Genomic DNA, 24,656 nt, shown 5'->3' with positions numbered 1-24,656 from the left:
CTCCCCTTACAGACGATGAAAGTGGGGCTCAGGGAGGTTTGCCAGCTTGCCCAAAGTCGCCCAGCCAATACAGGGCTGCACCTGGCCGGGGGGATGGGGCTCTCCCCCTGGCTGCCCCACTCTCCTAGACCAGGTGGAAGGGATGCCCGCAGCCCTGGGATCCTCACCAGGCAGTCCAGCTGGGAGATGGGGCTCTTGCTGCCCGGCTGGCTGATGTCCCAGATCTTCACACAGCCCTTGCCACCTGTGTAGACGTGCCGCGTGGGGTTGCTGATCGTCACCGCACACACCACCTCCCCGTGGCTGAGTGTGTTGATCTGCCGGGCGTGCCTGGGGATGCCGGGGCCTGCCAGGGCATCGTGGGGGAAGGGCACGGGCTGCATCTGCCCATCAGCACTCACGTGGAAAGAGTAGGCTCTGGGAGGGGAGAACCACACTTCTGCCATCTCCAATCCTCTAACAGTTTGCACAGCTCCCGCCCAGTTTGACTGACACCCGCCCCTGCCTGGCCTCCCTGCCTCCAGCTGTCCCCTCTCCCCAGATCTGAGGGCAACTGGTAACCCTAACCTCCTCGGCCTGGCTCCACCGGACCGGAAACTGCTGCAGAGTCTGACCTTGGCTTCTGCCCCCACTTACAGATCCTTGCTCCAAACCAGGCTGCTGACCCCAAACTGGCCATGGGACAGACACCCTTCCCCGCCATCTACAGAATCCTGAACACGCTGACTCCAGAAAGGACCCAGCTTGAACGCCACCCCTCCTCTAGGAGCCAGTGGCATTAGGGAGAAAAACCTGTTTGCGACCCTCCAAATGAGTCACAGGGTGCACATCAGAGCCAGGGGTGAGCCTGTGTGGTTGGCCTGCTGTTTTAGGTGCCAGCTGTGGGCAGAACCCACAGGAGCCCCCCAAGGCCAGGGCAGCTCCACAGCATTTGGTTGGGAGACTGCAGTGTCCGAAGTGTTCCTTCCCTCTCAGAGCCCAGGGACCACATCCTCCACCCCAGCCCTGTCTCGTTCCCCTTTCAGAGGGAGCCTGGGGGCCGTTCAGGAGTGCGGCATGGCCAGGCAGCTTTGCTGGGGTTGCAACCTGGCCTATGGGTACCCCGAGAGGGGCAGACACCTTTCCTCAGGGGAGGTCCACCAGGGCAGGGGATGGGCGGGTGGGTGGTGTGCTCTCCCCTGCCCTCCCCAAGAAGCAAAAAATAGCCAAAGCTTACGGTTTTCCACCAGGAATGGAGGCAAGGCTGGAGGGCAGGCCCGTGGCCCGCATTGGGGGGTGAGGGTCAAACCCAACCTGTAAGGCAAGGCCAGGCCAGCCCTTAGTGAGGGGTGCCGCCATATGTCCCCCCACTATACATCCCCCGCCAACGGCTTCCTCTTTCACCACCTCCTGTCCCACCCGCACGGCGCTGCCTCTTCAGAACCCGAGACAGCTGGGCAGAGCACAGCCCCTTGTTCCAGAGAGAGCACGGGCCCAGGAGGGCCAAGTGCCTTGTCCAGGACAACGGCAGGAACAGGATGATGGTCCAGACCCCGAACTCTGAACCAGTTATCTTCCACTCCCACCCGCAGCTCATTCTCCCTGCTCTGCAAGGCCGAGCGGGCCCCTCCTCACTTTGTTCCCTCCCCTGGTGTCCCAGTGGGCTTCTCATGTGGAGAGGAGGCCAACCTGGGTTCAGGAGATCAAGAGAGAAACCGTCTCCTGGAAGAGGACCCACCTCTCCAGTCTGAACTGCTCTCAGTAAACGGCAGACAAACCTTGGTATAACGGGCTGCCCCATTTGCCAAGTCCCTGCCTCATGGAAATCGCCCGACTCACCGTGGGATTCCCACCCCCACAGAGCCCAGAAAGAGAGGTGTCAGCCCCGCTTCCCAGACGGAAAGGGGCAGCCCAGGGAGGCTGTGTTGTGTGAGGTCACATGGCGACTGACGGGCAGGCGGGGTGGGACCCAGGTCTGCTGACCCCCAAGTGTGTTCCACTCTTACTCCTAATAAACACTCTGCCCCAAAGGCAGCTAGCTGCCTGGTCACTGGGCCCGGAAGGTCCCCTTTGGTGTGCAGGAAGGGCCACCCTCACCCCCTCCAACTCCCCCGCTCCTTACCCAGTCCCCCCAAAAAAGGAGCCAAAAGGTCTACGTACAGCTCCAAAGCTCACCATTGGCGATCGGCCATAGGCGGCAGCAGCGGCGGCGGCAGCCGCGCTCATCTGGGGTGGGATGTTGTGGAGGCCGGCGTAGGCGCTGGGGCTGGTGAGGGAGCCGTTCATCTCATGGTGGCTCATCATGGCAAAGGGTGCAGCGTAGGAGCTGGTGATGGAGATGGGCGTGCGCAGGGCCGAGGCTGCAAGGAGGCGGGCGTCAGCTGGGAGAGGCCACCAAGGGCAGTGGGCCCCACGCCTCCATCAGGGGCAAAGCTCAGGCCACCAGGCTGCCTCCCCACCCAGCAGCAATCCTTCCTGTGTTCTAAAGCTGCCTACTCCAGGCAGTCCTCCGGGACTGAACCCACCTACCAGAGAACCCCATCTTCACAGCCTAAGAAGGTTCGAGCTGAGAGATGTGACCCCCGCTTTCTATAGAGCAGGACTCGGAGGCCCAGAGGAGGGAGTTGTTCAGAGCCTCACAGAACTAACAGCAGAGGCAGACAGATCATTGGTGTCCTGATCTGTCTGAAGCTCCTTCCACACACCTAGTGCACGATGGCTCCAGTAATCCTTGACATCGGTGTTGAAGCACCAGGCACTCACCTCCTTCTCAAACCTGACCAAGTCCCCCCAAGACGGGCCCTGGGAGAGCCCTGACTCTGACCCCCCTCCCTGGCCCCCATCTGTGAGGCTCTAGCCCTGGCCTGGGGCAGACCCCCTCCCCTCAAACATGGTCAGCCCAGCCCCATCGTGCCTACCCATTATACCTATCGGGTCCATGCCTGGAGGTTTGCCCGGCATCGACCGGAGTCCCGGGGTCGTGCTGGTGCCCGGAGTTGGGGCATCGTTCCTTGGGGTTGGTGTGTTGGACTTGAGCCCAGGGGTGGAGGATTTGTCATTCTGAAGAGGGTAGATGCAGAGACCAAGGGAAGCCATGAAGATTCCTTTCTCCCAAGAGCTGGGCACCACATGAAGCCCAGTGCTGCACCCAGCTCTGAATCTTCTGCCCCACAGCTCCTCAATTCTTGCCCAACCTTGTTTGGCAGGGACTGTGGTAATTGTTCCCATTTAATAGATGCAGCAACCAAGGCTTAGAAACGTTAACTAATAATAAGCACAGGGCTCAGCCTGTAAGTGGTAAAGCCAGGATGTGAACCCAGGCCAAGCCCCAATCCGTGTGCTTTCTACTCCAGCCCTCTGCCTTCCACTTAGCACCACTCCAGATCCAGACCCTTTTCCAGAACCTTTTCCCTCTGCCCCCACGTTCCCCACCCTCTCCCAGCCTCTGCGGCACCAGGGGCAGACCCCACATACATGACCAAGGTCTTTGGTCTTGGAGGAGGGCGTGCTGCTGGAGGAGGCCACCGAGGCGGGGCTGGTGGGAGCGTCCTTCTTCAGGCCACGGGCCTTGTCCAGCCCGTTTTCAGGAGGGGAGTGTGCCGGGCTGACCCGGGGCGTCGCTGGGTCCTAAAAACACAAGTGATGTGGGGATGTGCTGAGCAGTGACGAGCCTGGAGTCTCCTCCGCTCTGGGGACGGGAAGGGAGTAGGCACGGGGCATGGGAAAAGAGCCTGGTCCCAAGTGGGGACAATGAGTTTTTAATGACCTAGTCTGACCCCTTCATCCCACAGATGGGGGGAGACTGAGGCCTGGGTGGGTGGAGGGGACCTGCCCAAGATCAAATACAAGTTCAGGACTCCAAGCTGGGCAGCTGGGCCTCGGCCCTGGGTAGATCCTTTCCAGCTCCCCCTCCCTTGCTAAGCCTGACCCAGGGGGCTCGCAACCCCAAGATTCCAGGGGTGGTGGGGAGAACAGAGCTGACCTGGAGGACCATGGGGACCGGGAGCCAGACCTCCCCTGGGATCTTCAGGGGTCTCTCTCTGGAGACCCATCCTAGGAACCCAGCAGTGTGCACGAATGCCCAGCCACCAGGCAGTCAAGCCCTGCCCTCCTCCTCCTGACCAGCTGGATGCCCCAACCCCAAAGGCCTCGTCACCCAGCTGGGGCTGCTGGTAATGGTGCAACAGCTGAGACACGACAGCTCCCACCCAGGACGGGAGCAATCGCCAACCACCCTGCACAGGGACAGCCGCCCTGCGACCTGGGCCGGCCCTTACCTCATTGGAAACGTCCACCACCAGATCGTCACTCTTGTCCCCGTCACTGTCCTGCATGGAGAGGGAAGCCAGTGAGAGGCTACGCCCACCCCAGACTGAGCCCAGACCACGCCCCTGCTTCCACCAGCCAGGATCTGAACCCGGGCCAAACCCCAAAGTCCACGCTCTCCCCACTCAGCCCCACCAAAGCTGACCTCTTCTCCCTGCTGTTTGCTAGCCCAGAGCCCAGCCCCAGGGTCACTCTGCTCCCACACCCACAGGCAGCCTCACCAACACCTGCCCAGTTATAATATTTCTAAGCCTGCTTTAACGTGTCGCTCTGGAGCCAGACACCTCTCTCCAGCTGGCCTGATATCCACCACCATTTGCAAGTGAGTGCGCTGGTCTCGTTCCATCATTCCCATCACTGTGTGGGAGGGGTGATTAGCCTTGTCTCCCAGAAACGCAGCTGAGGCTTTGGCTGTGCAACATGTCCAAAGCCCCAGAACGGCCAAGTGGCTGAACACGGAGGGCCGGGCCCAAGGGCACTGGGTCCCACACGGCATCGCCCCCTGCCCTCTGCCCCAGCTCTCAGCCCTGCTCAGCCTGGCACAGAGCAGACACCATGAGCACCCGTAGGGTCGAAGTGTGGGGATGCCAGGGACGGCCCCCAGAGCACACCGGAGGTTCTGAGGGGGCCGTGATGGCGGCACGGGGTTTTTGGCCCATCGGGGGAGGTGCTCCTCGCTCTCCCCAGGCCTCATGGAGGCCAGGATGACTGCCCTGTCCACTGCCTCCTGGCCATGGTCCTCAGGCTCACAGGACATCGGTCTGTGGACGCTTCCCCTGCCCGGGCCACCTGCCCTCCTCGGTGCGGCAGCGTCTCCCGCCCCCACCTCTTCCTGACTCTCCCACGACTCAGGCCCCAGCCCAGTCCACCCAATCCAAACCCCGGCGGAACCCGCTGCGCTCTCAGACGTACGTATCGGCTCAAACTGTCCTTCTCCTCCGCTTTCCGCTTCTTGGCTTCCATGCTGTAGTCTGCGGAGCCCCGGTGCTTCTCACTGGCCCGTAGGCTTTCCGAGGGCGACACCGAGTTATTCTGGAAGCAAGGAGAGTGAGTATGAACATTTCATGCACACGTTGACATAGCGAAGTGACTCAGAAGGTCCGCTGAGGTGTCGTGTGTGTCCTGCAGGTCTCAGCTCCATCGGAGGTTCCCCAGGGACGCCTTCCCAACTCCCCAGACGCGGTTCCCCTGGGAGTGACCCCGGGAGCACGACAATTCTCTTTTGTAGCTGCTATTAGATAATTAACTCAGCACGGGCCATCTGCCTCTGGCCTATGAGACTGTATGCCTCATGAGGGCGGGGGTCACGCCTGTGTCCTCCACCGCCCATCTGTGCCTGCCATATATATTTGCTCAAAGAATGGATAAGCTGAATCTGCACTGGGTCTCCAAAGATGCATCTGAGCCGACAAACTGGGGCCAAGTGCAATACTTCATCTGCTGAACCCGACAGGAGCGGGGAGACTGATCGGGACGGGGATCACCGGGGTGCCAACAGGCCTCCTAAGTGGAGGTGGGCAATGGGGCCTTTTGTGAGAACACCCTTCAACTACAGCATGGCCTCCTACAACTTTAGAGAAACGCCAGGGTTATAAAGAAACAGAAAATGCAATGTCATGAAGCCTTTCCCCTCTTAAGACAGGAAAAGGTATAGAGGACAGGTAGACTCCCCTGCTTTGTAATGACGGGACAGGAGGGGCCCCAAGACAATGGGCAACGTGCCCAAGGTCCCCCAGCAGCAGGCAACATGAAGGAAACCCAAGTTTTATAGGCCTGGAAGAGACTTAACAAGTTCTCCCTTCAACTACAAAGCAAGTGAGGACGAGAAGAGTTTGAAATTTCAGGCCTGGGAAGAGGGAAGGCGGGCCAACAGGCGAGGCAGGAGAAGCACCCGCCAGCGGGCCCGGGGACAGAGCGGTGCTGGAAGGGGAGAGCTGCCCACGGAGGAGGACCCTGGCTGGTGGGGTGACAGGTAACCAGGAACGGCAGGCATCACGTGGCCACCAGCACCAGGCTGGGAGCAGGGAGGGAGGAGCTACGGGCAGGGGTACCTGCCAGCAAACCTCTGTGCCAAGAGAAAAACGTCACAACCCCGTCTAGGGGGCTGCCGAGGTTTGCCCCTTCCTAAGAGACCACGCAACACCGTCCCCGCTTCGCTCAGCACCCTCTTCAGGGCACCTGCCCTGGATCAGGCCTGGGGCCGGATGCCAGGTGTGGAGGAACAAGACACAGTCCCTGCCCTCCAGGAGCTCACAATCTAGCCGGAGGGAAGGCAAAGTCCACTTCATCCCCATCCCCAGGGGTGTGTGACGAGGCCACGTGGGGACCCAGAGGGACGTCTGCTCAGAGGAGAAAGGCATCAAGAGGCAGGTGGAAAGTCTCCCCACTTCCCCAGAGGCCGGGGACGGTGTTCTGGGGGGGTGGGGGTGGGAGTGGTGCGGGAACCAGACACAGAACTTTATTTCCTCCCCAAAGCCGGTTTCTGGGCAGCCCTTCCCTGCCAAGCTTCTGCCTGAAGCAAATTAAAATGGCAGAGTTATCAAGCCTTGAAGAAAATATGGAGGTTATAATGGAAGTGCAGCTCAACCTTCCCCCGCAGCCGGGCAGGCGCGGCGGCGATACACGCACAGCCGTGATTCAATTAGCCGGGGCGAGCGCCGGCAGAAAAATCGCCGTCATTTCATTTCAGTTCCTCTGACGGTGGCCACCCCGTGCTAAGCAGAAGCGCTCCCAGCCCCTCTGCTCTCGGGTGGGCAGGCGGGGAGGAAAGGGGGGCGCGCGGCTGCTCGTGTTTCTCCCCGCGACCAGGGCCACGGCTCAGAGAACAGCGGGCTCTTTCTTCTCCTGCAGTCAGGCTGAAAACCCTCGCTGCTACCGGAGGAGAGTCCTGTCAGGCGTTTAGCGGCATCGATCCAGCCCGCCTCTGGCTGGCAGGCAGCCAAAAAACTAAGTATTTTTTATTGCTTCAGCTAGGCAAGGAAATATGAATGAAGCTACCTCTAATTGGACTCCAGACTAACCCCTCTGGGACAGCTTCCAGCCCATCCAGCCGGCCCCCCCTCCCACTCCGACACGGCCCTGTCTTTCCTGCCGGGGCCTCATCTGTTGACAACCTGGTTTCCAAAGGGCTGATTACGTTTGTCTACACTCCCTCCGACACCACGGCCGCGTGCACACACGTGAGCCCCTACTGCCTCTCCCCGGGACGCCCCACACCCCCTCCCGGCCCAGGACAGCGTCCCGATTCATTTCCACGGAATTCTCCAGTGGCCCAAGGATGGCCCCTCTGCCCTGAGTCTGGATGTCAGCGAGCACTGCGGAGCGAAGAGCCCAGCTCTTAGGGGTTCCCCGTGGGTTCCTTTTAGCAGAAAGCGTTCACAGACTGGGGCACAAAGCCAGAGCCAAGAGCGACGAGGATAGCATGAGAATGTGTGAAGGCAGGGAAGGGGCCAAGCACCCACTTCTCTCTGCGGCAGGGACCTGTTAAGCAGGTAACCTCTGGGATCCTGGGTCCTGTTCTGAGCAGGGGGTCTTCCTAGATAAGCGGAGAGGCTGGCTAGGCAGGAATATTGCCATGTTACAGATAGAGAAACTGAGGCTCAGAGAGGCCAAGAGGACTACCCAGCGTCCCATGAATCTGGGACCAGACTGAGCCTTGAGGTGTCCAGCCCAGCCCTCCAACAAGGCCACCTACTGGGATCAACACTAAAGCAATCAAAATGGATTTACAGTTTCAGCTGTTCCTTTCTTATGCACCTAGCCATTCCTGGGCCCAAACGACCTGGATTTCTGAGCACACAGGCAAGTCGAGAGGGGACGTGAGCACTACTGCTAATGGGAGGTTTAAAGTCAGCCCGGGTAGAGGGCTGGGAAGGGGAGGTGGGTCGGGATGGAGGAGCCGCCCAAGGAAGCTGCTGTCTAGGTGGTTAGTTAACTGCCTGACCTTCCAAGTCCCACTTAACACGAGGTAATAACCAAAGCCATCCTAACAGATTAGATGGCCCCAGATACAAGGACGGCGATGAGGAATAAAATAGCTGTGTTAATCGCTGGAGGATTTTTTTTATCCAGACTCCACTGTGCTTATTCAGAAGGCTTATTCACTTGAAACAGAACCTCTGAGCCTCAGTGTGATCAGAAAGATTTACAACAAATCTCAGACCTGACAGACACGCAGGCAGCCTGCCCTTAATGCTCGCTTGCTAGCACTTTCTCAAACCGAGTTAAAGCCTAGAACAGGGAGAAAGCTCAGGTGTTAGGAGGAAATAAGGAAGATACAGGATCATACAGGGGTCAGCCAACTGGGGGGCAGGGAGGCATTCTGGCCCCAAACGAGGTGGGGACCAGGGTCCCGAGCTCTGGGTTCAGCCCTGTGACTCCACAACCCCCCTTGGAGGGCCCAGGGCTGGCTGGCTGACCTCTCCAGTAATCACCTCTCATACAAAAGGTGGTTGCTTAGAGCTCACTTAGCCCAGCTCTTCACTTAACAAATGATGGCCCTGAAACCTGGAGAGACGAAGGCTTCCCCGAGTGCAGGTCACTCAACAGGGGACAACACCCTCCTCCCAGGAGCCCACACAGGGTTAGGGCTGACCCTCCCCCAGCACCCAAACACCCCCTCAACAGGTTCCAGAGTGCTGGCACTTACCGTGCTGGATTCTCTCTCTTTGGGGACAGAAGGCCAGGACAGGAGGAGGGTCAGGTCCCCCAAGACAAAGAAACAAAAAAGAAAGCAAGGTCAGTATCGTCCGGTTGGCTTTTATGCTTTGCTAGTTCACGGGTTTTAAAACGGACAGCGCCTGGCTCTCTGAGTCACCGCGGGTCAGCCAAGGTAGGGCCATTAGGTGACGTCTCTCAGTTTGGAAATTAACCGCCCCAATTCCAATGCTTCACCTGGCCACCAGGCCCCGGTGGGGCAGCGGCGGGGATCTGTGGCCTAGCTCTCCCTGACATGCCGAGAAGGGCACCAAGATTACTGGTCAGCAGTTTTTAAAGCTGTAAACTTGGGAAGGATCGTGCTATGCAAAATATCCATAGGATCTGGGAGTTGAGAACATTGTTGTTATTTAAAAAAAAAAAAAAAAAAAAAAAGGAGTTATCAGAGTGGTATTTTGGTGGTGTTGTTTTTTAATTAACACTCTTCTCTGTCTCTTTACCAAGACACCCCTGGAAGCTGAGGCCTCTGATTATTTGCCCAGCCAAGCACTAGCTCCCTGATCCTCCTGTCTGTTGTGGGGAGGCCCTCTTCCTCTGCCAGGAGGACCCTCCTACTGCAGGGGCCAAAAAACTTAGTCTCTGGTTCCCACGACCTGCTACTACCGCCCCATGGCCCCGGCCCAGGCAGGATGGTTAACACTCCAAGCCCCCTGTGCCCAGGGCCGGCTCATAAGGCATTGGCCATGTGCCCCAGTAAATATCTAAGGGCAAATCAAACCATCATGTGGTGCACCTTAAACAGGATAGTATGTGTCGATTATATCTCAATAAAGCTAGAAAAATAATATCTACGGGCAGACCACACAAGGTGGCAATCTTTGCAAAGGGTCTGCTAGGAAGCGAGGCCCTCTCCTTTCCCGATCAAACTAGGCCCTTCCAAGGCCCTCCTCGGCGCAGCTGGTCTTCGCAGGATAGGCTGGGTTAAGTAAGGGTAGAGGACGTTCTCATTCCCAGTCTTCCCAGTCATCTCCCTGCAGCAGTATCACCACCACCTCTACTTAAAGACAGTCCTCTAATGAGTCTTTACTTGAGCGCCAACTGGGTATCTTTTCCAAAGAACGTGGTCTCTGTCCTCAGAGGACTAATGATCCTGGTGAGGATAAAACACTTTCCAGGGTAGGAAACAGAAGAACGGTAACAAAGGGCTCCATCTTGGGACCCCCAACTCTTGAACTCTTATGGGAATCTGAAGAGAGACCCTCAGCTTGGCCAGGAGGGCACCCTGAAGGGGTGGGACTGGGGCTGGCCCTTGGAGGGTGGGCAGGGTGTGACTAGGAAGATGAGAAGGTATTCCAGGAAGAAAGGACAAGATGTCTTCCAGGGAAAAGAAGAGCAGGTACACATCAGGGATTGGGGGGTGGCCTGGGGGATGGGGCTCCAGTTTCCGTGTACCAGGAACTTAATAGATGGCTCCAGGCCTTTTGCTAACTCCTGGTCCTAGGGTGACAGCATTTGCTGTGTCTGTTCACAGAGGGGCCTCCCAAACCTCTGCCCCCAGCCCTGCACTCTGCCCTCCACCCCGGCCCCGGGCCGCACCTCTGTGGTCCAGTTCATGGTGGTTCTTCTCGTCCTTCACCGACAGGTGGGCCTGGCTGCCCAGGGCACCGAGCGCCAGCAGCCCTGAGCTGCTCCCCGTCACTGGGGGAATCCCTGGAGGCTGGAGGCCTGACGGGTGGGGTGGCAGCTGCACCGGGGGGCCGTGCGTGGCGTGGGAGAGGTGCTGCGCCTGGAGCTGTTGTTGCTGCAATGAAGCTGGTGGTGAGTGCGGCTGAGCGGGGAGGGCCGGGGGAACATGCCCCCCAAACCTCTGCCCCCACCCAGCTCAGGCCACACATGCTGTCATGCTGGAGGAAGTCTGGTAATGGACTGCAATTGAGACACAGGATTTATGATGGCAAACACTCCATCTCCTCTCCAACCCCAGTCTCAGGACAGAACTTCTCAATGCATGTTTCCAAGCCCAAGATAAATACAGCATGCATTTAAAAGCCAGTCATCGGGGTTCTCTCTCCGTTGAGGGCGACCCACTTTTAAGCTCCTAGCGGCCACAGTTTTGCTCATGCTTACATGCCTGCAAACGTCAGCAGCCAGCGTTTCCCACCCTGAGCCCGTACCCTGGGGAAGCCTCCCTAATTCTGAGGAACTCCACGCCTGTCTTACAAAGCGGGGGCAGGACACAGCAGAGGAGTCCCGAGATCAAGAGGAGTTTGGGGCCAGTGGAATGAGAGCCAACGTCACTGGACATCAGAGTGGAAAACAGGGTAAGAGAAAGAGTGGGGGCTTTGGAATCAAGACAGACCAGGATTCAAATCCCAGCTCTGGCACTTACTAGCTGGGTGACCTCAGGCAGGTTACTCACTAAGTGATCTCATAACAAGAGCTAAACGTTTCCCAGAGGCCTTCCCGTGGCTCCCTCCCCTTCCAAAATCTAGTCGTGCATTAAGTCACTTATCAATAGCAAGGATAGCAATCCCTAATTAAGGATTCCGCTCAGCACTAGCCTCAGAGTCTTCTTTTCCCACTTCCCCTTGTGCTCCCCCAGCAGCCAAGACAAAGCGCCCTTTATCATCCCCAAGATTGCGTCAAGAACCACGGGCACTGTGGCGCGAGCTACACCACGGCTGAATATTTCATAGGGACTGAAATATTTCTTAGGAATGGCTGGGCTCTTGGGTACACATACATCTTTCTTCTCAACGAGCACAACAGGAGGGGACAGAAATTTACTGAATGCCTGAATCAATGCCTGGGCCCTTTCCAAATATTTTCTCTGACCCTTCCAACTACCTGGCAGAAGGGTTCTGCCCATTTTACAGATGGCAAACTGGCACTTAGGGGCTGGAGTGGGCAGCAACTAGCCAAGTCTCACCACTAGTGTGGTATCTGGACTCAAATCTGTCAACCACCGACGTCAGCCGAAGAAATGTCCCTAAAGAGACCCTCCTCCCCAAAGCAAGAAGAGTTGGTGGGGGTGACAAAGAGCTCGCCTGTCAGTGTGAACTGTGGCTCTCAGGCCACTGATGAACAGACAACAAAACTCAATGAAGGCCCACAGATCTGGACAGACGCGAGGCTCCAAAAGGCAATGAGTGTGTTTGAGGTCAGGGATTAAGAGCCCCACTCTTCCCCAACTAAGCCGCCAACCGCCAACCTGGTGCACCCCCAGATTAATGGCACCCCCAGTCACACCACACTCCTGGCCCGAGAGAGCTCATTTCTCAGTTTGGGGAGAAAGGCTGGGACCCACGGCCATTGCTCCAGACCTAGGACATCTCTTGGTGGGCAGTTTACGGAAGCTGCCGGTGGGTATTGCTCCAGGTTGCAGCCTGATCCCAGATCTGCCTCGAGACACCAGAGCAGAAACGAAGCCGAAGGGCCCCCCGGAAGCCCTCCCCATCATCCGGGTCAGAACAGGTTCCTCCTTTCTGAGAGTTATGACAGCTCAGACTCTGGAGCCAGACAGACTAAGGAAGATGTCCCGCTCTTTTATCAGTTATAAGACCTTAGACAACAGTGGACCTCTCTCAGCCTGTTTCCTCATCCGCAAAGTGGGGATTAGAATGCAGCCCATCTCTTCAGGTTGTACAAGGATCACGTGCGTTACTACATGTGAAGGCAAAGTAGGTGTTCAACAAACATTAGCAAAAACTATGAGTGGACCACAAATAGAACTGCATCTTTCATCTTTCTCTGATCTTGGCAACTTGTGAGCTCCAGGAAGAAGGGACCTTGTTTTATCCATCCCAGCACCTCGGGTGGGGCCTGACGTGTTTGCCCAATACACATTTGCTGGGTAAATAAATGAAAATGTTGGAAAAGGGTTTACACAGAGAGGCTGGGAAGTCAGTCAGCAGAGTGACTCTGTCCAAAAGCCATCCACCTTCCCAGATCCAAGCCTCCTCTTGGTTGGGACGCGGAGCATCAGTGGTGCATCCTGCTTCCCAAAACATGAACCAGTGAACCAGCATCAGAAACTTGGAACAAAGGCTGTAGTTGCAGTGACTGTTTGGAAGACAGTGGCTTTCAAAGCTGCTGAGCTTCCCAGATGGAGAGGTTGGTTTTCAGCTGTGGCCCGTCAAGCAGGAGTGTCTCTTCTTTGCAACAGAGGAAAGGCAGCTTCCACGTACTTCTCATCTTCAAATACAAGAGCACCCCCTGCACAGCCAGAAATTCCCCTGAGGTCTGTTCCGGGGGGTTGGAAGGCACAGTCGGGAGCGGCCCAGCAGGCTCCAGGAAGCAGGGACAGAGAGCCGACCTCCTCCCAGGCTTCTCTCCTGGGGTGAGGACAGATGCCAGGGCTTGTCGGGCCAAGGGTCTGCTAACAACAGTCCTGGTTGTGATAAAGAGGGAGATAAAGTCTTTGCCGCAGCGGGGCAGGGGGAGCCGGCTGGCAGTGATCCACCTGTCTCTCCGTCCCCGTGTTGCAGACAGGGCACAGCCATCCTCAGGCTGCATTTCTATCCCTGTGACATATCTATGACTTCAAAGGACGATGTGCAGAAACACAGTGACATCCAAGTGGGAGGGTGACAGCGTTTTCAACTGCAGACAAATGGGATCAAGTCCACCATCCGCGGAGGGCACTGGGCTCACCACTCTGCAGCAGCCTGTCCCTGGCTTCCACCATTCCCTCCAAGACCAGGATTTCTCCGCCCACCATAGGAAAGGAAGTCAACAACCCACCCCCCAACCCCAAAAGAGGGGTGAGGCTTCTGGAAGCAAGCCCGCTCGTGAGCACACCCTCCTCCCACCTTTAACATTTCATGCTGGAACAGCAACCTGTTAAAGAACATGTCCCGTGGGGCAGACGTGTGTCCCTGTCCTCACGTGTGCCAAATGCCCAGTTCCCGGGCTCCGAAGGTATGGCCACTTACATGGGAGGCTGTCAGGGAGGCCCGCGCTGGCCGAGTCTGTGTAACTGGATTATGCACATCACGCTTCATGCCTCTGCAACCTGATTTAATGCTTCGCTTCTCAGGTTCATGATTTGGGTTAAACCTAGTGAAGTTGTCTAAGCATTTCCAGGGCTGAGACCCACCAAGGACACCCAGACAGAGTCCTAACTGCATAAGATGCAGACGCCCTGCCCTCCCAGGAGAGGGAGGGCAGCCCCGGCCTCTACTTCCTGCCCACGGAGGTGGCCCCCCAGCCCCAGGCTGAATTGTGCCTTCATGCTCTGTTATAGTTTGGAGAGCTCACAACAACCCCGTTATCCCCATTTCAGAGACGGGAACAGGCTCAGGGGGAGGTGAAGGAACTCTGCTAAGCCAAAGTAACCAGAGCCAGGACGCAAACCCAGCATGACTTCTCTCTACCATGGCCCCCTGGCTGAGAGAAACAGATGCGTTCATTCTAAGGCACACTCTCTGCACCATCCTTCTCCCAGTCAACTGAACCCAGCTCATCAGCATCCTGGAGGGAATGCGAGAACCTCAGGACTGGCTTCAAAATACCCAGTGTGGTTTGTAACAAGCTAAAACCTCCCCCTTCCTCACCCCGCTCACTCAATTAAAAAAAAAATAAGTAAGCACCAACAAGGACCTACTGTACAGCACAGGGAACTCTGCTCAATATTCTGTAATAGCCTAAATGGGAAAAGAATTTGAAAAAGAATGGATATGTGTATATGTACAACTGAATCACTTTGCTGTATGCCTGAAATTAACACAACGTTGTTAATCAACTATACTCTAATATAAAATAAAAAATGAAAAAAAAAAGCAATCAAGCCAACACATATCTTCCACTAATAATTTCCAAGGGAATGCAGGCCAAATTGTCAGTGGGGCTGCTGACCAAGGGACAGTATTTCACCCCTCACGCTCAGGAATCTTTTGACCCTCCAACGATCGCCCACTAACTTGGATCCAAGAAAAAAGGGTGTGTAACAGGTCTGCAGTAATTGGGTCCTGGCAGGCCCTGGCGAACAGACACACACCTTCAGGCCTGCCTTCCCCAGACGGTCACTTGAGTTCCCAGTGGCCCTGTGTGTGGTGGGCGGACTGGGCCAGCAAGCCTGGGCTTCCGTCAGCCCCTCTGTCCTCTGTCCCCTCTCCCCTCACACCAAGCTGACGCTGAATTCTGGCCTCTCTCACCTGAAGGGGAGGCCCTGGAAATACTCTAATTCATGTGATAAACACACACCACTAGCTGCAGGTATGCCCACGCCAGAGGTGTCTACCTGACCTCTCATCTCTCTCTGAAATGAGCCAAGATGTGAACCCAGAATCCTTCCACCCCACGCCCAAGAGAGCCCCAGATGACTGACTGAAGAGAGCAGGTCAAAGGACACTTGCCCAGCCCTTCTCCATCTTTTCACAAATGGGGAAAACAGGCCAGAGGAATGAAGTGACTTGCCCGAAGCCCCCCTAACTCCCAGACCAGGGGGCTGGGCTACTTCTCCCCCAAGAGGGGCCAATCGGACAGTACCATGTGGGTAGCCACAAGGCTTCTGGGCCCTTCCCTTCACTGCCTTTTCCTGCTGGGGCAGGACTCCTGCCCTTTGGCCATCAGCCCTCCCGGCCCCCTGCCACCCTCCTCCCATCACTCTCCCGAGTCAGCCCAGCCACAAGCCCACTGTCCCTCTCCTTCTTCCTTCACAGGATGCCCCAGCTCAGCAAGCCATCCTCAGCCGTCCGTAATTCCTGCCTTGTGAGGCTCTGTCAGGCGCGGTGATTAGATGGCTGCCTTCTTAATGACAGGGAGACGGCCACATTCATTCAGAGCCGGAGAAGCAATTACCTCGAAAATGGGGGTCACAGGCCCTACTCGTTGGCTTTAATTGAATTCCAATATCTGCCTCGAGCTGCCTTGACCTAACGTGTAGCTTCCTAAATACTCCTTGAAGGAAGTGGAGCTAATCCAAGCAGTGCTTCTTCCCCCAATTCCACTCTTTTCTTAGAACTTAAAAAAAATTTTTTTCATAAGAGAATTTTAATTCCAAAGCGGGGTGGGGGGGAGACAGTGGGGGAGAAGGGACTCCACTGTGGCCACAGAGGGATGGGAAGGCTGGGCCTGGAAAGCGGATAGGGACGAGGATCTGAGAGAGGAGAAATATCAGAGGATGCACTTCCCACCCCGAGCCCTTATCTGCCACTCTCAGCAAAGCCACCACACTGTGAACTGGCCACTGAGGAGGACACAGGCGCCCCACCAGGGCTGGACTGGATGGGAGGGTAGTGGGGGGAAGAGCCCTAAGCCGAAAGCCAGCCCGGGGCCTCTGGCCTGCTCCTGGACCGTGTGTGACCGTCTGTGAAATCACTCCCCGTCTCTGTAAAGCAAGGGCATCGGCTGGATCGGTGGTTCTCTACCACGGGCCATTTCATGCACTGCCCCTGCCCCCTGCCGGGACACCTGGTAATGTCTGGAGACGTTTTGGGGTGTCACAACTGTGTGCGGGAGGGTGTCACTGGCATCCAGTGGGTGGAGGCCAGGCCTGCTTTGCTCCTCACAAAGTATCTGGCCTCGAAGTTCACGAGTCTTGAGGCTGAAGAACCCTGGGCTCAGATGGTTTCCAAGGAGACTTCACACTGCACCTTATGATGATTTCCCTGCTGGGGCTCTGCCTCCCAAGCTCACTGGCTAAAAGCAGTGACCAGTCACTCCTGCTCCCCTTTCTGGCCTCCTCTCTGCTTCTCCCACACAGTACGTGAGCCCCCCCACCCTCAACACTGTCAGGATTCAGGCGAGGCTAATGCTCCCCTGGCCATCCCCCAGCAGCACTCCGCAGCTGCCAGGGGACTCAGCCCAGAACAGGAGGACAGAACCCAGGAACCATCACGGGTCCCAATAAGGTGTTGGAGGATCAGGATGCACCAGCATCGCTCTGTCACTCCAAGCCCTCCCTCTCCCGGCACTCCTGGCCCAAAGAGATGGGCTGGTCCACCCCCTCCTGTAACAGACGCAGAAACTAAGGCCCGAGGAAGAGATGGGACTGCCTGAGGTCACGTGGGGAAGAGGCTTAACTAGAACACAGGTCTCCAGGTTTCTGCCCCAGAATGAAGAGCCCAGAGTCATCATTCATCCACCAAGCAGAACATTCTAGGCCTTCAGTTCCACCTTGAAATAATGACCGTACTTAAGAACAAGAGGAGGAATGAGGACCAATCAGAGAGCTAGAGGGACCTCAGCCAACCAGTCCACTGCTTCCCAAGCCTGACTACCCTTCCAAATGATCTAGAAAACTTCAAAAACACAGCTTTCCAGGTCCACCCCAAACCTATGGAAGAGAACTCTGGGGTGAGAGCCCTAGAATTTATTGTTCAGAAGCTCCATTGGGGACCTGGACTCGGCCATCTGTGGATGCGAAGCAGTGATCTCACCCACCCTGTTCATTTTAGGGACCAAAGGTGGACAGGTGCATCCTGAGGCTAAGAGCCTTGCCCAAAGTCCCCTTAAAAAGCCTGTTTCTCCTCAGATGCTTGTCTTAAGTATCCTTTAGCAGCCTCATACCAAAGCAGCAAGCAGGAGAAAGATGCTGTGTGAATCCCAGAAACGCACTAAAGATGTAAGCCAGGTAGGAACACTAAAGGGGAGAGATGTGGCTTCCTCCTCTCACTGAGGGGCCAGACCAGAAGTGGGCCTCACGAAGCACTCTGCATTATCTTTTCCTGTTCCCGGGTGAGACGGGACTTCTAGAACACCAGGGAGACCTAGCCAGGGGCCCTAGCCGGACTTGACATGGGCCCATGATGAAGACTCCGCCAGGCAGCTCAGCGCATGGGACAGCAAGGCCCAGACCCAAATGCCACAGCACGTTTCACATCACAGTACGGCAGAGACAGTTCTGATCCCAGGTGGCCAAAGAAGGGTAGACCTTTGCCAGTGAGGGGACGGGCCCCTGGGGAGGTGGGAGAAATCAGGTTGGCCTCCAAGGTGATCCCAGAGTCCACCCCCCCTTCAATGTTGGAGACACCAAAAGCCGGGAAAGGATGGGGCTGATGAATTTCGAGGTGGATCGGGGCGTGTCGGGCACCCCTTTAACTTGGGGAGTGAGAGGCAACCGGGGAGCCACAAGGGGAGATCTCTAGGTGGGTCCAAGCCCATGAGATGCTGGGAGAGGCCGGAGCCCTGGGGCTGCCATTCTTTGAGGCCAGCTAAGGTCAGGGTCCATCTCTGGTTATGGTAAATGAGAGGAATAAAAGGGCTATACACACGGTGAGAGGCAGATTGGGGAGTCCACGTACCCCGATGATGGCATTGAGCTCCGTCATGGTGACCTGCTTGGCTCGCTCCACCGCCTGCGCCACCTGCTGCTGGTGCTGGAGGGACCGGGTGTGGGTTAGAGGCGGCCGCCTTCCCCGACCGACCACGGAGGCACAGGGGGTAGGGGACAGGCGGCGACACAGGAGGCAGAGGAGGTCCACTGACCAAAGCAGGACACAGGGAGGACGGGGGACCCTTTAAACCCTTCTCAACGCGTGCCTATTACTTCTGTAATCCACACTTCCCAGAGTTTGAAGTTAAAATATAAAAGAGCCAAAAGAGGGCTATCTGTGGACCATCTCCCTCTGCCACGCAGACAAAAACACTTCCTTCCAGGCATCTGAGACAAAAAAACTTCCCTCCAGGCATAAAGCCCCAAACTAATGTCCAGGCTGGATATTAGAAGAGGCTACTGAATGATTCTTCATTTTCTAAATGCGGTGACCATAGTGCAGTCACGTAGGAGGGTGTCCTGTTAGGAGAGGCAGCTGGAGCAGTGAGTGCTGTGAGGTGTCAGGATGTTTGCAACTTACACCCAAAGGGTTCAGAGGAAAAGTATGTGTATCTACAGACACTCAACCTGTATCTATCTAAATAGAAAACGAACAACAAAAAAAAATGGCACAACGTTATAAGCCAGGAATTGGGTGATAATGTGTCGATGTAGGTTCACCAGTTACTCTGGTGTGGGATGTTGACGGTGGGGAAGGCTAGGGGACATTTCTGTACCTTCCACTCAGGTTTGCTGTGAACCTCAAACTATAAAAAATAGTCTATTTAAAAAAAAAATTTTTTTTTAGTGCATTCATTCCCTTCAGCCTTGAGGTGAAACCCGCTTCATAGGCAGCTGTCTCCCCTAATGGGTTGCAAGCTCCTAGGACATCACTATATCCTGTTTTTACATGAATTCAATCATGTATGGGTCACTACTGCAACTCAGAGATCCAGGAATCCCGGAGGGAGCGAGGGTGGTCTAAGCCACTGAGAGGGGCCTGGAGGGCAGGCCTGCCCCAGGCTGGAGTGAGCTCTGCTGGATGGAAAGTGGCTCCTCTCGGGCAGCCCACCCATCTGCCCTGCACCACGGGGCCTCCTTGGAGATGCTTTTCTCCTACTGCCCACTGGTCCAGCCCTGCCTCAGGCGAGAGTCTCTTGCAAAAGTGTGCTTAGAAAATGATGTGACTGACTTGGTCGTGACTCTGATGAGGATACTCTGTCCTGGGGGCCGGGGTCCCCTTTGGGTAGTGGTTCTCCTCGCAGGGTCTGGCCCTCGGTGCTAACTGGCCAGGCTTCCTTGCTCTTAGAGGTCTCCAGGTGTGGAAGCTGGGGCACGGGGAAGCAGAGGCTGGGAATGCTGGTTGGGATGGGGTAGGGGCCGGGGGCAGGGGGGGCACAGCAGTACCCACTGCCCACTGTTAGCCCCTCCACAGGCCAGGACCCTCCTCTCGGGGCTCAGGCAAGGGCAGAGAACAGGTTCCACTGAAGGAGCAAGTGGCCCCTCTGATGTGCCAGAGGAGCTTCTGTAAAGTCCCAGGTTGCCAACTTCAGTCCACATGAACGGACAGGGGCTGGCGCTCCGGTGAGACCTAGGCAGCCACTGGGCTGCTCTGCAAGAAACGGAGGGCACAGTAAAAGAAGGGCTTACCTCTTGTGACAGGAAAGGCATGATCTGTGCTAAAATCGTGTTCAGTCTCTTCGCAATCTCTGTCTGCAAAGGAAAAGAGAGCGCGTGAGGCTCAGGCCAATAAATCAAGTCGCCAAAGTGTCAGACGGTGGAAGGACAAGCTCCCCCCGAAACCGCAGACCCCCGACGGGCTCCATCCTTCCACCCTCGGTGGGCCTCCTGCCAGGAGGCCTCGCTAAATCCACAGCGTGAAGCAATCTCTTCCAACTCCCTCCAACCGGGCTGCCTACATTTTAGGGAGCTCCAATTTCCTATCAGAGGTGGTCTCTGTGTTTGGTTCAGAGTATCCAGTTCGCCTCCTCTGGATGGAAGCCCTAATCAAAACAACGCAAAACTAAACAAGAACAACCTCCACACCGCCCACTGCGGTGAAACCCATCGCAAACAAGAGTGAAATGCAGTGTGGTGAGAAGGAATTGCTATGCCCAGTGGCCCCAAGGGCAACAGCAAGTCAGGCTCTCAGGCTCCCAGACAAATCAGGAGGTGATGGAAGATGCCCGGCTGCATGGGCCAAAGTGTTCCCTGGGGCCAGCCTCACACCTGGCGGTATGTGCCTTAAAGGGTCTCCCTCGCCCTCCACTTTTCACTGCTGCCTCTCCCCCACCAGACCGACCCCTCACCCTTATATGTGCTTCCCAGCCTGAAATCCCACCGTTGACGCGTCCTTTTGTGGGGCATAAAGCACTGCCTTCTCTAAGATGATGCTCGGGATGTAACTGATTGGATCCCTAGCCCTTCATCTAAGTTGACCACAGAAAGGCAGATCAATTCTCTGCCCCACCGCTAACCCTCCAGAAAAGATCACATTCAGAAAAACATCAACTGATTTTGCCACCCGTGTTCTATGTGAAACCATCTCAGACGAAGAATGGTTTTTAAAAAAAAAAAAGAAAAAGAAAAAAGAAAAAAACAGTGGGGCTAAATGGTTAACTGAATCCAGACAGGAAGGCCGAGGACCACTGACAGACAAGTCTCAGAATTGCTTCTCTTATCTCCTTCTGAATCCCAAGGCCACCAGGACTGAGGTCCCAGAGCTGGCTTCAAGGCTCTCATCAGCACATAGCAATCTTTCAGAGACAAAACCATGACAACAGCCTTTAAAAATCTGTGATCATCTGCATGTCAAATGACTCTGGATGAGAAATCCTTGTGCACTTAAAATAAAAGCAATGTTGTCTGAAGGCTTACAAACAGACCCTGGCCCTCAGGAGAATTCCTGGGGCCAGCACCCCCTCCTCCCCCCAGCCCCCAGCCACTGATGAGGATGCCCCTGGCTTGTGAAGAGACAGGCCATGGACCAGGAATCTGATGGGCTTTTGTGGTCCCATGTCCTGGGGCTGCTGGCTGCAGTGCAGGCTCCAACTCAGACCGCCTGTCCAGGGCATCAGGGGCTCCTGGGTGGGGATCAGAGACCACCGGTCTCTCCTGGAACACTCTAGATTCTCAGGAATAGGGCCAGTCTTGCCCACTGTGGGCATCTGGGGTAAAACAAGTCTTTGGTGCAAAAGACTGTCCCCCACATCCTAGACCAACTGAGTGCCAATAATGGTCCCCACATTTCTAAACTTCCGGGGTGGAAAGGGTGTATCATCCTGGCTAAGCCCCATGGGACTGACTCACAGCCACATATGCACATTCAGGGTATATTCCAGCAAGGTCACTGTACAACAGTTTGTCAGCAACAGTGCTATTGACATTTGGGGCCACATAATTCTTTGTTGCATGGGGCTGTTCTGGGCATTGTAATGTTTTTAGCAGCATCCCTGGCCTCCGCCCACTGGATGCCCGTCATTCATACTGTAAGGAAACTGGGACGATTACTAATTATTGTATAAATTATTAATCTAGGTAAGTGGGAAGAGTTCTACTCCAAAACAAGGTCCTTTCTCACTTATGTTCATTTTTCTTCCCCCAAATTGATTGATAGTGGGCAAGGGGGATAAAATATAAGAGTCAGGGTTGTACACGTCAGGAGTTCTAGAAACAATCAAATCAGTCCAAACCTGTAAGAGCAACATAATCACTCAACGGTCACATGTTTATGCGCCAAATAAGAATAGAAAGTTTTATTTAAAACAAAAAGCAAAGAGAAATAAACAAAATAAACCATCCTCACTGCTAGGGAGCTCACTGGTCCAAGGCTTCTTACCTCAAATGACTGGCATAGCAGAGCCTGGTACATAGTAGGCGCTCAGTAAATGTTTAGCCAAAAGAATCTCGCTGGCCTCCCCGCATTTATTTTTCGAGACTTCAGATTGCAGTGGCCCCTGGCTGGGGATCTGGGCCTGCCCCACTGTGGGGGGCATCTGGGGGAGGGGCAGTGGTGGACGGAGTGGTGACCTACAACCAGGAGGTGGGGTGGACAGCAGCACAAGTCCTTCATCGACAGGGTGAGGCAGTGGCCAAGCCAGACCAGCCACAAGCCGCCCACTGGGCTCTGGCTGCTGCCCCCTCTACAGCCAGGAAGGCAGGTGCAGGCTCTGAACCTTCCCCATCACTTTGGCCTGCTCAGCAACTACAGCTCTCACTGTTTTTGGGGTGGGTGGTTATAAAGGAGTCCCAGCTGTTGCTTACTTCCTCTAGCAAACAGGTCAAGTGTCAAGATCTTGGTAGATAAAGGAACAAAACGAAAAGTAGCTGACCTTCCCTCTACCCACATCTTTTAGCAAATGTGCAGCCACAGGCTGCCCCCAGGTGGGATCTTCCCCTGCAGGGCCTGGTCCAGAGCCCAGCATCCTCTGGTTATGAGGAAAAATCTGCCGGGATTTCATGTAGCTCTGCCTGGTTCAAGACTGGTTCAAGCCTGGCATCCGGGCTACTAGGTGACCACGGCTGGGTCGCTCAGAAGCCCTGTGGGGGGCTCAGACCAAGTCCCCTCTCATCTCACCCTTCCACCCACAGGGAGCAGTTCTTGCCTCCCAACCCCACACATCAACCAAGGGCCAGCAGAACAGCTCCACACAGATATGCAATATTCCGGAGGCCTGGGCTATCAGCCTTCAGGCTCTCTCCTGGGGCCCAGACTTAATGAAAAGCGGCCTCCCCGAGTGGCAGGAAGGACTCTGGCCGCCACGAGTTAGGACTGTACAGTGTTGGGGGAGGGCAGAGGGAAGGGGGTGGTGTCACACTTGGTCCCTGTCCTCGTGTCTGGGTTTTTTTTTCTGGGAGGAAGCGGGGGTGGAGAAAGCATGCAATCCCATCCCTCCCAGCTGGGACCATCCCCTGCTGGGGAGCAGCTCTCCCCTCCTGGTCTCCCCACCACGTGCAAGCAGGAATTGAGTCTCGGTCTTCTCTACATAGACCATCCAACCCTGAGAACGGGCTCAGCGCACGCTGGTGCGTCAAAGAATGAACAGGAAAACTGTTCCCTAAACGCTTTTTCTTTTCATGTTTATTTTTTTGAGGGTGGTGACGGCAGGAGTGGAAGCTCCTGCAAATAGAAAGTTGACCGGACAGAACCACTCTTAACAACAACGATAATAATAATGGCTAACATCCGCCGACCCAGCTGTTCCAAGCATTTTGCATGTGTGAGTTCACAAGAACCCTACAGGGAAGGCACTTCTTATAAATCTCCAGTTTTCAGATGGGGAAACTGACGCTTGGCAATTAAGCAACATCACTAAACGACTTCCTACCAAGAAGCCAAATTTTGACATTTTGAGGGAGCTCAGAGAAGTATTTTTGAAAGAAAAACTACTGTCAGGGTTAATAATTGACAGCATTTCCGATTAGGGCAGCTGTTAAAACAGCATTTGATCCAACTCAAACAAGCTCTAAACATCACTTCCAAGAAAGGAAAGAAAAAAAAGAATCAAGACGTGTGACTTTAACAATCGGGACAGGTCACAAATCACAAATCGGAGCTAGATCCTACGTTGGAAAGCTCCTTTTGGCCTTCGGGGCGCCCTGTTATCAATAAGGCAGCTGGGGCTCACGGGGTGGACCTTCATCCTTCCTCCATCCTAGTCCCAAAAGGCCACTGCCTTTGAGTCAGAACCTCGAAGGAGAACCTGGGAGGCGGCGGGTGCCAGGCAGCGGGAGGACGGCTTCCTTTGGAAAAAGGTGTTTGGGGAGCCTGGTGCTGCCTTTGAAAGTTTCTTTTCAAGTGTGGTTCAAAGAAGGCAGCTTTGCTGGTGGAAAAACATCGTTCCTCAGAAGGAACTAATCTACTCAACGCAGACAGAGCAGCCGCTCAGAGAGAGAAGCGTGCACAGAGATCCTGCGAAATCCGGAATCTGCGCTCTCAACTAGGCACAGGAGGTACCTCTGCCCTGTGTCCCCGTCCAGACTGTTAGGCAATAAATGACGGAACACAAGATGGGGGGGCGAGCGTAGCTTCCCAAAGAGCAGTCTGCTCCACGCGCCTTAGTGACTCCCATTCACGCGATCATCTCATTAGAGCAGAACCTCTAACCATCCTGCTGTAAACGGAGGGCGCCAAAGCTTTCTCAAAGTACACTGCTCCAGCCACACCCTTGCATTCACGTTTTGCTGCTGTTCCCATCCGTTGGGCCTTTGACCCACGACACGGAATGAAGGGAGGTGGAATCTGCCCTTGGTCCACACCCCAAGCAACCTTCTGCTCCTGACCGGCAGCACCCAGCCAGGCTTCAGCTTTTTTTTTTTTTTTTTTTAATTTAACTGCCTGCTCAAGTCACAGCTGACAGCCACTTCCAGGAGACCATCTCTCCGGTATTGAAACTGCCAGGTCGTCTGGACCGATCAGCTCTTGAAAATGCACACTTCA

The 24,656-nt window shown here is 55.5% G+C and overlaps 1 protein-coding gene across 8 annotated transcripts in view; it reads right to left on the bottom strand.

The window, feature by feature from the left end:
• Positions 1 to 24,656, bottom strand: part of TLE3 (TLE family member 3, transcriptional corepressor) — a 47,233-nt gene that overhangs the window by 5,651 nt on the left and 16,926 nt on the right. The window contains exons 5-15 of one of the 8 annotated variants that reach the window (XM_060097083.1): positions 19,868 to 19,930; positions 18,177 to 18,281; positions 10,558 to 10,762; positions 8,954 to 8,970; positions 5,218 to 5,337; positions 4,257 to 4,307; positions 3,454 to 3,606; positions 2,898 to 3,039; positions 2,140 to 2,339; positions 1,217 to 1,293; positions 168 to 417 (exon numbers count right to left, since the gene is read on the bottom strand). In XM_060097083.1, coding sequence (XP_059953066.1) covers positions 168 to 417; positions 1,217 to 1,293; positions 2,140 to 2,339; positions 2,898 to 3,039; positions 3,454 to 3,606; positions 4,257 to 4,307; positions 5,218 to 5,337; positions 8,954 to 8,970; positions 10,558 to 10,762; positions 18,177 to 18,281; positions 19,868 to 19,930 — 1,383 coding nt within the window. The remainder of the gene's footprint in view (positions 1 to 167; positions 418 to 1,216; positions 1,294 to 2,139; positions 2,340 to 2,897; positions 3,040 to 3,453; positions 3,607 to 4,256; positions 4,308 to 5,217; positions 5,338 to 8,953; positions 8,971 to 10,557; positions 10,763 to 18,176; positions 18,282 to 19,867; positions 19,931 to 24,656) is intronic. The other 7 variants (XM_060097085.1, XM_060097084.1, XM_060097086.1 and 4 more) reach the window with 7 other exon arrangements.

Source organism: Mesoplodon densirostris, chromosome 4, assembly GCF_025265405.1.
Source record: "Mesoplodon densirostris isolate mMesDen1 chromosome 4, mMesDen1 primary haplotype, whole genome shotgun sequence".
Taxonomy (NCBI): Eukaryota; Metazoa; Chordata; class Mammalia; order Artiodactyla; family Ziphiidae; genus Mesoplodon; species Mesoplodon densirostris.
Note: the sequence above shows the minus strand (reverse complement) of the source record. Positions and strands in the feature narration are given on the sequence as shown.